This window comes from Carcharhinus amblyrhynchos, chromosome 14 (assembly GCF_965287045.1).
Source record: "Carcharhinus amblyrhynchos chromosome 14, sCarAmb.v2.hapA, whole genome shotgun sequence".
NCBI lineage: Eukaryota > Metazoa > Chordata > Chondrichthyes > Carcharhiniformes > Carcharhinidae > Carcharhinus > Carcharhinus amblyrhynchos.
Genome location: NC_137337.1, coordinates 57,110,610 through 57,124,960, shown reverse-complemented (window position 1 = coordinate 57,124,960; position 14,351 = coordinate 57,110,610). Strand labels below are relative to the sequence as shown.

At 44.1% G+C, this 14,351-nt stretch overlaps 1 protein-coding gene across 1 annotated transcript in view; it reads right to left on the bottom strand.

Annotated features, from left to right (window-relative positions):
- The window catches only part of LOC145352698 (stAR-related lipid transfer protein 9-like), a 300,938-nt gene extending 299,292 nt beyond the window's left edge, over nt 1-1,646 (bottom strand). The window contains exon 1 of the mRNA XM_080202937.1: nt 1,577-1,646. Coding sequence (XP_080059063.1) covers nt 1,577-1,623 — 47 coding nt within the window. The 5' untranslated portion in view covers nt 1,624-1,646. The remainder of the gene's footprint in view (nt 1-1,576) is intronic.
- Between the last annotated feature and the right edge of the window lie 12,705 nt (nt 1,647-14,351).

Genomic DNA, 14,351 nt, shown 5'->3' with positions numbered 1-14,351 from the left:
TGGCCAGTTTGAAGTAAATCCGCAATAACACAAAGTGCAACGTCAGAAGAACTTGGGCACAGTTCCCAAAGGTTTTGCTAATTTGAGTGAAAACACAAATCAGAAAGCAAACAATTTATGTTTATATAATGGCTTTTAACACCATAAAACAACTCGAGGCTCTCTTCCTGTGTGAAATCAGAACAAGTGGCACCAAGCCAAAGAAGCAGATACAAGGACAGATGACTTGGGCAAAGAGGACCATCTAAAAGGAGACACTGGTAGAAGAATGTCATTCTTATTCAGTTTAGTTTTTTCCAAAACTAACAAACAGGATTTTTGACCCTTCTACAACTCGAAAGTATATGCTAAACTACTTCCTCTAAAATCACAGATCGTTATTTCAGGTAAAGACAATCTGGACACTGAACCTCTTCTGTGGAGTATCTCTGAGCAGCAATCTCTCCTGACCTCCAATTCAATGGCAGAATCACGGATCTTTTGGTTCGAATACCAGAAGAGTTTATACTGTGCCAAACTCTAGGGGAAGTCTGAGCACAAATATTTGTTGAATCTTCCTAAAGAATACTTATTTGGAATCTATCTTATAGAGTTCCTTAAAATATTGCATAAACTTTGCTCCATTTTTTAAAAAATCAACTTTATACAAATAAAACTAAAATCACTAAAATTCTAGAAATTTACATTTTTGTTGGTTGTTGATCGAAGGAAATTACACATCGACGTTAATGGTGTTTCTTCCCGGGATCTTGGCACAATAAAACTCCATGCAATGTTTAGCTCACCAACGCTAAATTATGTCTTTACCCAAGCTCCCCGCAGGGTTTAACTGTCCCTTTCTAAACTATCAGGACAGATGCCAACCAGATGTATGTCGTAACCAAATTTGGAAGCACATTTTAAAAGAGGACTATTGCCGATGGTCTGTTCTGTCCTCCCTCGCACCAGCCCCCTCCCCCCACCCCAAACTTCCGTTCCCAGCAACAATACAAACTGAAGTTGTGGTCTCACTAAATAGTCTGAATGTACAATCTCTCTTACAATAGAAAATCAGTTCATTAGAATCTGCCACCAGTCAGAGACCAATTCCAATCTGAATATGAGCTGGGTTAACTATGAAGATTAACTTTGAAGAGAGACAATAAATCGCAGAGATCTGTATTTATAATTCAGTGACAGCGCAGCACTTTGACAGGTCTCAGTCTGAGAAAAGCACAATCCCAACTTTATCATCAACATTTTAAACACTTCTCTCCCGTCCCACCCCACCCCCCCCCACAAATCCCCTCTAACCCACCTCCCCCCCCCCCATAGTGAGGGACCACCGACTCCCACCCCACACCTATCTGAGTTTTATTCAGGCCAACGTCCTTTTCACCAACCCTTCACTCTGCCTCTTGTCCACCATCCCCTCCCCTCAACACGCTCTGCTTTTCCTGTCACCCTTCTCGCTCCTCGCCTCCACTTTCCCTCACCTCCTCCTCCTCCTCCACTCACCCTATCCACTCACCACCCTATCTCACCCTTACCCTCACCCTCACCCTCACCGCCTCCACTCCCTTCCCCCCTGCCTCACCTCTTGCTGAGAGGTCGGACCCTCACGGCCACTTTCACGTTCGCCATCAGTGATGGGCTTGTCCGGGGTGGTCTCGGGGTTTAAAATCACCCAGCTCTTGGTGCCATTTTCCCCCTCCGGCCAGCCGGTTCGCTCCTCAAGCCGCAGCCGCCGCCTTCACCCCTCCGGATAGTGACCCCCCGGGCTTGCCCCTAGCCGGTCCGCATTGAGCAGGGGGGCGGGGCTCCAGGCTCTAACCAATCAGAGCCAGAGGAGTGGGTTCTGATTGGCAGGGGGCGGGGCTGAGGACAGCTGGTCCCAGCCTGTGGGCCGGGCACAGTGAGGAGTCCCACAACACCCCCTGTGATTTTACAGGGGACTTTTGGGGGGGGGAGGTTATCTCAGGGAATGGATAGTTTTGTAAATGGAGTGATTTCTTTTCAATCTCTTTCAGTTGATGGCTCTGTGATTAATTATCTTTAGAGAATAGCTTTGAATCCTCAGAGAATATCCTTTGTAGCTCCAATTTCACTATTGCTACAGTGGTCCCTCCATTTATCAGGTGAGTGATACCTGCTGAAGGGACAGCACTCCGAAAGCTCGTGCTACCAAATAAACCTGTTGGACTTTAACCTGGCGTTGTGTGAGACTACTTACTGTGTTTACCCCAGTCTTAACACCAGCAACTCCACATCATTTGTGGGGCGGTGGGGGTGCCACATCAGCTGTCAGTCAGGCTGTGGCTCTGGAGGTGTGAGCTGCCAGTCGATGTGAGCTGCTGTTTGGGCGGTAGCACGCTCGTCTATGGACCGTAAGGTTGTGGGTTCAAAACACATTCTGGGGCCTGAGGACAGTGCTGCAGCGAGGAGGGAATCTCTCGCTGATGGAGTTGTGGGCCTTCGGATGAGAGATGAAAACAAGATCCTGTTTGCTTGTTTTGGATGAGTTTAAAAGATCCCATGGCACTGTTTGAAAGAAGGGCAGGGGAGTTATCCCCAACATCATGGCTTGTTTCTCAATCATCATCATTTAAAAAAAAGTTATCTGGTCATTATCACATTGCTGTTTCATTCATTTAAAATATTGTAGAATAGAAGTGTGATGCCAACACCACCAAAACTGAAGCAGAAACAGCCAATTAAGAAGCATTGATTGATGACAGCCAGAAAAAAAGACCATTTGGTCCATTGTATGCGTTCATTCTTTGAAATAACTATCCAGTTTAGCCCCACACTCCAATATTTTCCTCATTATCCTGTAAATTCATTCTTTTCAAGTCCATGACCAATTGCCATTTGAAACTTCCTATGGAACCTGAATCCAACACATTTCCAGGCAGCATTTCCAGGCAGATCTTAACACTAGAATAATGTGAATAACTTTCCTCATTTCCTCTTTAGATCTACGTGGAAACAGCTACTTCATGATTTTGAATGCATTTATGAGGTCTCCCCATAACCTTCCCTACTCTAAGATTCTCCACATAACCATCAGTCATGGTATCATCCTGCTGAATCCCTTCTGTACCCTCCTCAGGACTTTCACATACTTCTTCAAGAATTGTACACAATTGTCCAGTTGAGGACTAAGCAGAGATTTGTAAAGGTTTAACATGATTTCCTAGATTTTATAATCAGTGTCCACATTTACAAAAACAAGTGTACAATTTGGTTTCTTAATTACCTCATCAACTTGCCCTTAAAAGATGTGAAAATAAGCCCTCACCACCTCCCCCCGTTCCCAAATAGTGCCATTTAGATTATACTGTCTCTACATATTAATTTCTCTTAAAAGCCAAGTTAAACTGCATCTGCCATTTCATCAATCTGTTTACGACCTCTTGCAATCCACTGCTCTCTCTCTTACTACATCTGTATTTCATTAACTATACAGTAAGCAGGGTGACTGCAGCAATAGTGAAATTGGAACTACAAAGCTGAATTCTCTAAGGATAATTAATCACAGAGCAATCAACTGATGTTAGGAAAGTGATTGCAAAGGAATCACTCCATTTACAAAACTATTCAATCTCCTAGATAACCTCCCCCAAACCCCCTCTAAAATCACCAAACCACCCACTAACCCCGCTCTTTGATCCTTTAACCTCCCCATCTCTCCAAACCTCTCCTTTGACACCCCCTCCAACTCACCACAACCTGCCCCAGTTGTCCCTGTAACTTGTCCCCAAACTTTCCTCTAACCTGCCACTCTCAGATGCTATGCCGCAGCTGACCTTTGGGCAGCTTTAGTGATTTTACTGCAGACTTTCCTTTAAAAGTCAGAATCATGAAATGAAGCTGCGTGAAGAAATGCAGCAACTCAGTGAAACAAACCTTAAACTGAACTGGCTTTTAAAACAACCCTCAGTCTGATTGACCTTTTTGGTCTTTCAGATTTGCAGCTTTGGCTGCCAGTGTGGAAGATGAGAATGATCATTTAGAGCAACATGCCCAGGTCCCAACCCCACTCCTTCTTCTGTGCTATCCCCCAGTGTTTGGCACCATCTGCACCCTCTAGTCTCAGTACATAGATTTTTAAAAATCTTCTATGGTTTGGGGGCATTGATGCCAAAAGTTGTTTATCTCTATTTGCTCCTGTGGCTTTTTGCAGCCATTTCAGAGGGCAGTTAGGATTTGAGTTGATTTATTGTCACGTGCATTAGCATACAGTGAGAAGTATTTTTCCTTGCACATTATACAGACAAATCATACCATTCATAGAGAAGGAAAGGAGAGAGTGCAGAGTGTAGTGTTGCAGTCGTAGCTAGGGTACAGAAAAAGATTGACTTAATGCAAGTTAGGTCCATTCACAAGTCTGATGGCAGCAGGGAAGAAACTGTTCTCAAGTCGGTTGGTATATGTCCTCAGATTTTTGTATTTTTTACCCAATGGAGGAAGGTGGAAGAGAGTATATCCAGGGTGCATGAGTCTTTAATTGAGCTGGCTGCTTTTCCAAGACAGTGGGGAAGTGTCAGTGGGTGGAAAGCTGGTTTGAGTGATGAACTGGGCTTCATTCACGACCCTTTGTAGTTTGTTGCAGTCTTGGACAGAGCAGGAGCCATACCAAGCTGTGATATAACCAGAAAGAATGCATTCTATGATGCACCTGTAAAAATTGGTGGAAGTCATGGTGGACAAGCCAAATCTCCTTCGTCTGCTGAGAAAGTAGAGGCATGGGTGGGCTTTCTTAACCATAGTGTTGGCACGGAGGGACCAAGACAGGTTATTGGTGATCTGGATCACCTAAAAACTTGAAGCTCTCAATCATTTCTACTTTGTCCCCATTGATGTAGACGGGGACATGTCCTCCACTACAATTCCTGAAGTTGATGACTATCTCCTTATTTTGTTGACATTGAGGGGGAGATTATTGTCCCCAGTTCACCAGATTCTCTATCTCTTTGTGTCTCGTCATTGTTTAAGGTCCGACTCACTATGGTGGTGTCATCAGCAAACTTGAAAATTGAGCTGGAGGAGAATTTGGACACAGTCACAGGTGTATAAGGAGTATAGTAAGAGGCTGAGGATACAGCCTTGTGGGGCACCGGTGTTGAGGATGTGGCGGAGATGTTGTTGCCTATCCTTACTGATTGCAGTCTATGGGTTAGGAAGTTCAGGATCCAGTCGCAAAAGGAGGAGCCCCAGGGCCATGTAGCTTGGAGATGAGGTTCATAGGAATAATGGTGTTGAAGGCCGAGCTGTCATCGATGAATAGGAGTCTGACATAAGTGTCTTTGTTACCTAGGTGTGTTCCAAGGTTGAGCACAGGGCCAGGGAGATGGCATCTGCTGTGGACCCGATGCGGCGGTCAGCAAACTGTAGTGGATCCAGGCAATTTGGGAGGCCAGGTTTGATACGTGCCATGACTAACCTTTCGAAGCACTTCATAATGATGGATGTCAGAGCCACCAGATGATAGTCATTAAGGCAGGCTGCTTGGCTTTTTTTTGGTAAGGGGATGATGGTCATCTTCTTGAAGCAGATAGTATGGACTTCAGATTGTTGTAAAGAGAGGTTAAAGATATCTGCAAATTCCCCCCATCTGCTGGTTTGTGCAGCATCTGAGTGCTTGTCCGGGTACCCAATCCAGGCCAGTTGTTTTCTGTGGGTTGACCTTCAAGAAGGCAGCTCTGACATCTGCAATGGTGACCTCAGATTCAGGTTCATCCAAGGCTTCTGGGGTGGAGGACATGCTCTCACTGACCTCTTTTTCAAAATGGCCATTGAGCTCACCGGGGAGGGATGCGTTGGTGCCAGTGATTTTACATGCCTTCATCTTGTAGCCTGTATTGTCTTGCAGACCTTGCCATTGTCGGTGAAGGTTCGTGTGGTAGAGTTGACTGCATTGCTGTTGATCTGGAGTCACATGTTGGCCAGACTTAGGTAAGAATGATAAATTTCCTTCCCTGAAGTTTTTATGACAATTGCTGATAGTTTCATGCTTGCCATCATTGAAATTTTTTACGTTTCAGATCTGATTAATTGAATTTAATTTCCACCATAACACTTCATGAGGCCTGGCATCTGTGTTGTAAAATTCTGACTCTATATCACTATTCCTATTGACCCAGTAAGACAGGAGTTACAGGCAGTTAGAGATGCAAGGACTGATTAGGGACAGTCAGCATGGCTTTGTGAGTGGAAAATCATGTCTCACAAATTTAATTGAGTTTTTTTGAAAGGATAACCAAGGACATAGATGAGGGCAGTGCAGTTGATGTTGTCTATATGGACTTTAGCAAGGCCTTTGACAAGGTACCGCATGGTAGGTTGTTGCATAAAGTTAAATCTCACGGGATCCATGGTGAGGTATCTAAAGAGATACAAAAATTGTAGAGAGTTGTTTTTCAAACTAGAGGCCTGTGACCAGTAGTGTGTCTCAGGGATCAGTGCTGGGCCCACTGTTATTTGTCATTTATATTAATGATTTGGATGACACCAAGATTGGTGACATCGTGGACAGTGAAGAAAGTTATCTCCAATTGAAACAGGATCTTGATCAACTGGGCCAGAGGGCTGATGAATGGCAGATGGAGTTTAATTTAGACAAATGTGAGGTGATGCATTTTGGTAGATTGAACCAGGGCAGGACTTACTCAGTTAATGGTAGGGGGTTGGGGAGAGTTACAGAATAAAGAGATCTAGGGGTACAAAGTTCTTTGAAAGTGAAGTCACAGGTGGACAGAGTGGTGAAGAAGGCATTCAGCATTCTTGGTTTCATCAGTCAGAACATTGAAGTTCTGAACATTGGGATGTCTTGTTAAAGTTGTACAAGATGTTGGTAAGGCCACACTTGGAATACTGTGTGCAATTCTGGTCACCCTATTATAGAAAGGGTATTATTAAACTAGAAAGAGTGCAGAAAAGAATTACTGGAATGCTACTGGGACTTAACGGATTGAGTTATAAGGAGAGGCTGAATAGATTGGGGTTTTTTTTCTCTGGAGCGTAGGAGGCTGAGGGGTGACCTTATAGAGGTCTATAAAATAATGAGGGGCATAGAAAAGGTAGATAGTCAATATCTTTTCCCAAAGGTGGGGGAATCTAAAACTAGAGGGCGTAGGTTTAAGATGAGAGGAGAGGGATACAAAAGTATCCAGAGGGGCAATTTTTTCACACAGAGGGCGGTGAGCGTCTGGAACAAGCTGCCAAAGGTAGTAGTAGAGGTGGTTACAATTTTATCTTTTAAAAAGCATTTAGATAATTACATGTGTGCAATGGGTTATAGAGGGATATGGGCCAAATGCGAGCAATTGGTATTAACTTAGGGGTTTAATAAAAAGGGCGGCATGGACAAATTGGTCTGAAGAGTCTGTTTCCATGCTTTAAACCTCTATGACTCTATGACTCTATCTGCTGCCCTTGTCCTTCTTTGCTATTTCCATATCACTCCTTAGGCGTCTACAGTAAACTCCCAGCAATTTAACAGTTCCTTTTCTATTTGTCAACTCTGACCAAATCAGTCTTTGAACTGTACTAACACCCTTAATCAACACTGCTTAAATCCAGTCATTTCCTCTTCCATCCCCCTTGCTGAAGACTGGTGTACATTTCACTGTTCTATCGCCTGTAAAATGCAAAACATTTTTATAAGTAATTTAAATTAAATTGGTCAAATAGACATTATCATACAATCCTGCTGTGTAGAAGGAGGCCATTCAGCCCATTGATTCAGCACCCACCACAATCCCACCCAGGCCCTGATCCCCTTCACCCCATGCATTACCCTAGCTAGTCCCCCTGACACTAAGGGGTAATTTAGCATGGCCAATCCATCTAACCTGCACTTCTTCTTTGTACTGTGGGTGGAAAACGGAGCACCTGAAGGAAACCCATGCAGACATGGGGAGAACGTGCAAACTCCACACAGACAGTGACCTGAGGCCAGAATTGTACCTGGGTCCATGGCACTGTGAGGCAGCAGTGCTAAACTCTGTGCCACTATGCCATCCAGTCTTCTGCAAACATAAGTGAAAATAATAGACGTGGAATAGTTATCATTTTGCAGTATTTTCCCCATGTTCCTGCATTTTGTTGGAGAGCTAACTATTCTTCAGGAATGCCCATGAATATTCTGGAATTAAATATTAATCTCCGGGGCACTGCTGCCAGCAACCCAGCAGGAAAATCATGGTGCACCAAACAAATACTTTTCTTTTGGACTTTTTTCACTTGATGGAAAAGTATTGAAGATGGATGGGACTGGTGGAGTCTGGGGGGAGGTTGTTCCATTGGATGGGGCACTTAGAAATGGAAAGTGATGATACCCCCAGTTTTGATGACCTCTCATTAGTAGCAATTCCACCTGAGTCAGGAGATCATGAATTCACTCCGCACTCCAGGGACTATGCCACATCACCCAGGCCAACAGTCCAGTGTAGAGGTACCAGCTTTCAGATGAGGCGTTAACCAAGGTAAGTTCTCAGATGAATACCCAAGGTCTCACTGCTCTAGTTCAAAGGACTCTTCTTGCTAGTATCCTGACCATTATCCCATAGCAAATATCTCTGAAACAAATACATCATCACTTCTGTGAGAGTTTGCTGCACACATATTGGTTGCTATGTTTGCTATAACAGTGTCAACATTACAGGATCACTTCATTAGCTCTGGGATATCCTGAGGTAATGAATGATGTAATATAAATGCAAACTTAATTTTCTTTCTCATTCTACATTTTTCAGCACAAGATATACTTGACGGTTAAACTGTTTGAAACTGTTACACTTCTGGTGTATTTATTGCTATTCACAATAATGTTAGCTTGTAAAAGATTATTTTTTTCTCTATAATGAAATATTTCTTTACAGTTTGCATCAAAATATTTGATATTTCCTTAGTGCACAAATCAACCTGGTTATCCACTACCAGCCAGCAACTGATGGAAACAGGGTACTAGTACAGTATGGTGCTCAAATGACAGGAATCCCTTCATGCAGCAGGATATTGGATTTACAAATATATGTTTTGGGATTTCCTGGCTACGCGACCTACTGAAGCTGATCATTACTGGATTAATTCGAACATGGCTACTAGGCAGTAATCAGTTACGACACCAGCTCATCTCAAGAGGTCAAACTGCATATTATATGTATCTCCACCAACTTGCCAAATACAAAGCAATCTTCCACAAGTTTACTTGGCATGCAAGCTGCATTAAAGGTAACATTTGTACATAGGGAGGTGATGGCCTAGTGCTTTTATTGCTGGACTATTAATCCAGAAACTCACCTAATGTTCTGGGGACCCTGGTTCAAATCTTGCCATGGCAGAGAATGGAATTTAAATTCAATTAAAAAAAACCTGGAATTAAGAGTCTACTGATGACCGTGAAACCATTGTTAGAAAACAAAGTCTAGTTCACTGACGTCCTTTAGAGAAGGAAATCTGCTGTTCTGGCCTACATGTGACTCCAGAACCACAGCAATATAGTTGACTCTTGACTGCCCTCTGAACAAGGGCAACTAGGGATGGACAATAAATGCTGGCCAGCCAGCAATGCCCAAGTCCCATGAATGAATAAAGAAAAGTAATTTGAAATGAAAATAGCCAAAATAATCTATTCAAATACTCTTTACGAAAGCAGCGTTTCTTTTTTAAAGGGATCATCACAAATATTGGAAATGGAAAAGGAACCATTTTGATCTGCACCTGACCAGAGAATGATTGGACTGTGTCTCACTGAATGGGCCACTGGGACCATTTACATCTTCAAACTGCCATTAAACTTCTGTTTTAAAACTAGCATTTAAGATCCAAATGTCATTGCAGTTTGAAGCCATGTACTGATCACAAGTTATTGAATTATAGTTTATTGCACTAAGATACAAATTTTTTCAATCAAATCTATAAACTATTGGAATTTATTTGGAAGACTTTTTCAATGACTCAGATAAATAACTACATTCTGCCACCTGATGGACATTTGAAAAAGGAGTTTCTATTTTGAAGATTGCGTTGAGAAAATGAAAGTGGCTATTTCAATAAATGTCAAGCTGCATTGCTTCTTGTGCATTTAAAAATATTTGTGTGCAAGTACTTTGGTCAAGTAAAAGCTACTCGGTCCAAAAGTTGTTTCACCCCCATTTAATCAACCCTGCTTACCCTTCTCCACCCCCATCTACTGGGCCCTTTAAGTAACTCAGGCGATCTGTGTCATAAAACTCCCCACCCACCGTTGAGGGTAGTCAGATTAGTCATGTGAGGAATCATATGATTATTTTCCAAAATAATTACTATTACTTTCAGTATAATGCCATCAATCATCTGGATTTCCAAGAATATTTTAACAAATAGAGGCAAACTTTTCAGAAACAAGATGAAGCATGTCGGAAGCACTGGGCTAGATTTTTCTCCCTCTGTGTGGCATATTTCATGGTGGTGGGAAGTGACATGCCACTCGCTGGCAGTGGGATATTATGGTCCCACTATTGTTGACACAGGCCTTGCTGCCAGGAAACCCGTGGCAGGGCTGTGCCGTCAGCAGAAATGTAAGATCGTGCCAGAATGAACAGCGGAAATATTTTGGCAACAGAGTGTGAAAATGGTGGTATGACAAGATATGTGCAACATCTTGTTAATTTAGTACTGGTAAAAATCTCTCCGGTAAGTTTTTCTCAAGCTATATTGTAACTTGGCACTCAGATTCTGATTAGAACTTTAGGAACCTTGGCGTATTTGTCCACCGATCTCTGAAGGTGGACGAGCATGTTCATAGGATGGTGAAAAAGGTGTATGGGACACAACTTTATCATTGAGGCATAGATTACAAAAGCAGAGAGGTCATGATGGAGTTGTATAGAACTTTGGTGAGGCCACAGCTGGAACACTGTGTGCAATTCTAGTTGCCTTATTATCAGAAGGATGTGATTATACTGAAGGGGGTGCAGAGGAATTCACCATAATGCTGCCAGAGATGGAAAATTTAAGTTATGAAGAGAGGTTGCATAAGCTTGGGCTGTTCTTGTTGTAGTGGAAAAGACTAAGGGGGCGACCTGATCGAGGTATACAAGATTATGAGAGTTATGGACAGAGTGGATAAGAAGCAGCTGTTCCCATTAGTTGAAGGGTCAGCCACAAGCGGTCATAGGGTCAAGGTGAGGTGCAGGAGGTTTATTGGGGGATGTGAGGAAAGACCTTTTTATTGAAAGGGTGGTGATGGTCTGAAATGATCTGCCTGGGAGAGTGGTAGAGGCAGGTTGCTTCACGTTCTTTAAAAAGTATCCGGATGAACACTTGGCACATCATAACACTCAGGGCTGTGGAACAAGTTCTGGCAGATTCTGGGGATTAGGTGGGAGTGCACCCTATCGCTGGCCTACCAACCCATTCCCTGCAGCCCCTGATTGCCAGCCTCCCAGATCACCCCCTCTCTCCCCACCTAGCCCTGATTGCCCGCTTCCCTTGGGGGTGAGCAGAAATCTTTAATCTTTCCCTCTGTCTCTCCTCTTCCCCAAATTCCACCCCCCCCCACCCCATTTCAGACTGACAAGTTGACTTTTACAGTGCAACCAATTAACCTTGCTGTTCCTTTGGTTGCTGCTGGAACTGAGGAGGAGGAACAGGAGGATGAATTGAAGGCAGAGAAGGCCAAGGCCTTACCACTTGCAGGAGAAGAAGGTGTCAGCCACTGGAGGCAGGACGTAGCTACCATTCGCCCCCGGGGGCAGGGGGACAGAAGAAAGAGGGAGCGGAGACTCTGGCAGTCCTACACGTGAGTGTTCTTCGAGCAGCTACAAGACATCATGTGCAATCAACGGCTCCATCTCTGAGACAGTGCAATGCCTGTGCATTTTGTTGCAGGACCTGGCACCTTGGGGTATGGAGGGGGTGGTGGGGTGGCCGGGGGGGGGGGGGGGGGGGGGGGGTGGTGGTCACCTATGCTGGCTGTGAAAGTGATGGCTACCTTGAGCTTTTCCACCACCAGGTCCTTCCAAATCACCAGTGGTGACCTTTGTGGCATTTCCCAGTCATCCATCCACAAATGTGTGAAGGAGATCATGGATGCCCTGCTTGCCCAGGCTGGCCAGTGTATCAGATTTGATTTGGATCAAGCCCAGCAGGAACCCCGGGCTGCAGGATTCAAGGCCAATGTGGGGATGCCAAATGTGCAGGGGGCTATAGAGTGCACCACATCACCCTCAAGTCTCCGGATAGGAATCCTGGAAGATTCATGAATAGAAAGGGCTTCCAGTTAATAAATGTGCATTGGTGTGTGACCATCAGCTCAACGTCTGTGTAGTTGTACGACTAAAGCAATGGCATGATGGGAAAATTGATCAACTATTTGGTACAAAATAAGGAAAGCTAACCAAGCTATTCCAAAATGCCTGACCCCTGTAAAACCTGATAAGGCTGACACCGCATAACCTGACATGAATAAGACCAGAGAAGGTCAAGACCTGATAAGGCTGCCTCTGCATAGCCTAGGGCTGTATGAGTAAGACAAGGTCAGGGATGAAGGAGTCACCGACCTTCTTCTGTTCCATCAGAGGACAAGATAAAGGTATGAAGGAGGTCAGCAGGTTGTACCATGATTTATGATATTGCTTATGATGCTACTACTGATCGAATTCCTGAATAAGCTCTGGTCACAAAAACTGACAGTGGTTAGGTATAAATACTGAACTGATTCTTTATGTAAGTGTGGACTTGAGAAGGAATTAGCAAGTCGTAACGACTGCTCGCCAATCTCAATTTTTTGCTAATACTGCATGCAGTCTTTCATAAATAAAGACTAATTATTTAGTCAGAATGAATTTTGTTGAGTTTCTCTATCACAATCAAGAAGCAGGAATGTTTCCACTTCAACAGTCTGCATCAGAGACCCCAGCAGCATGCATGACAGCTTCATACTGAGTAGTTCTGATATCCCAAAGGTCTTTGAGGAGGAGCTTAGGGTGCAGGGATTTCTCACGGGAGACATGGAGTATCTGCTTCAGACTTGGCTGATGATGCCTGTGCTGAGGCCTGAGTCTGAGGTGGAGGTCTGATATAATGAGACCCACATAGCCACCCGTTCAATAATGGAGCTGTGCATAGGGCTCCTCAAGATGGAGTTCAGGTGCCTGGACTGCTCTGGTGGGACCGTCCAATATGCCCTCCTGATAGCATCCCATATTGTGGTGGAGTGCTGTTCCCTACAAAACCTGGTGCAGCAGTGAGGTGACCTTCTTGAGGAGGAGGAGAACGTGGAGGTCAATCAGCCTGACGTCATTGGGAGGAGACCGCCAATCAGGGGGTGGAGGAAAAGTAGGAGGACAATGGCGAAGAGGACCCTGGCACTGGAGAGCTGACAGCAGCAAGGGTCAGGCATTCGAGGGCAGTGAGGGAGGCCTTGATCAACACACGCTTTGGACAATAGGAGGTTGTTTTGCTGCACGTGGGTTCTACAGTCTCCTGCAACATTATAACACTAAAGTGGTGGGTCTGGGTACGCTGTGTTAGTAAGTTTCTTTGGCAGGCAGGAGGGTAATGATGGCTCGTTAAACATCATGTCGATGATGCCCTGGTGCAAAGTAATCTAACTCCTACCTGTGCACTGCATGCATGCTGGCAGTTGCCCACATCTGGGTAGTATGTAAGGGATCATTAAACCCTCATACAGGGCCCCAGGGTGGGTGGATGGGAGAAGGGAGAGAATCTCTCATGGGTTCTGCTGATGGAATAGTCACTGCCAAAGCATGCCACCCAATGTAGCCACTGATTTATTTGAGCGCCTTCATTTTCTTAGTGACAGAGCACTGAGGGGCCTTCCGCACTGACATCAACTTGCAGGATCCCTCTGGCAACTGTCAGGATAAGAATGTTCCTGCTAGAGGCAAATCTGAGACAAATTCATCACAGGTCGGTGGTGAAATAACATTTATTGGTGCCAATAAAAGTGTCTTAATGATAAAGTGATAATATAAAAACATGTAACACACTATTGAAAACATAAAATTCAGCCCCAAATTGTGGACAGCGCAGGCCCCAGAAGAAAGTCTAGCACACCCTCAACAAGAGAGCTAAGAGTGAGGGCAGCAAGAGAGACAATATTCAAGTAAACCACAAGATTTAGCGGCAAGGCACAAGCTGAAATATCAAGTGTAGAAGAAATAAGAAATATGAGAAGCAGCTGAAAGGCTTAAAAATAGAGCTTTTAGAAAATGTAGTAGAAGAAGGCAGTGTGAGTGAACAGATGGCTGTAAATGAAGGAAAGCTATCAGAGATAAGTCAGAAGAAGCAAAATGTGCAAAATCTAAATGAAGCAGTGCTGCAGGAAAATCTCTGCATCAGAGTTAAAGGAAGATTTGAAG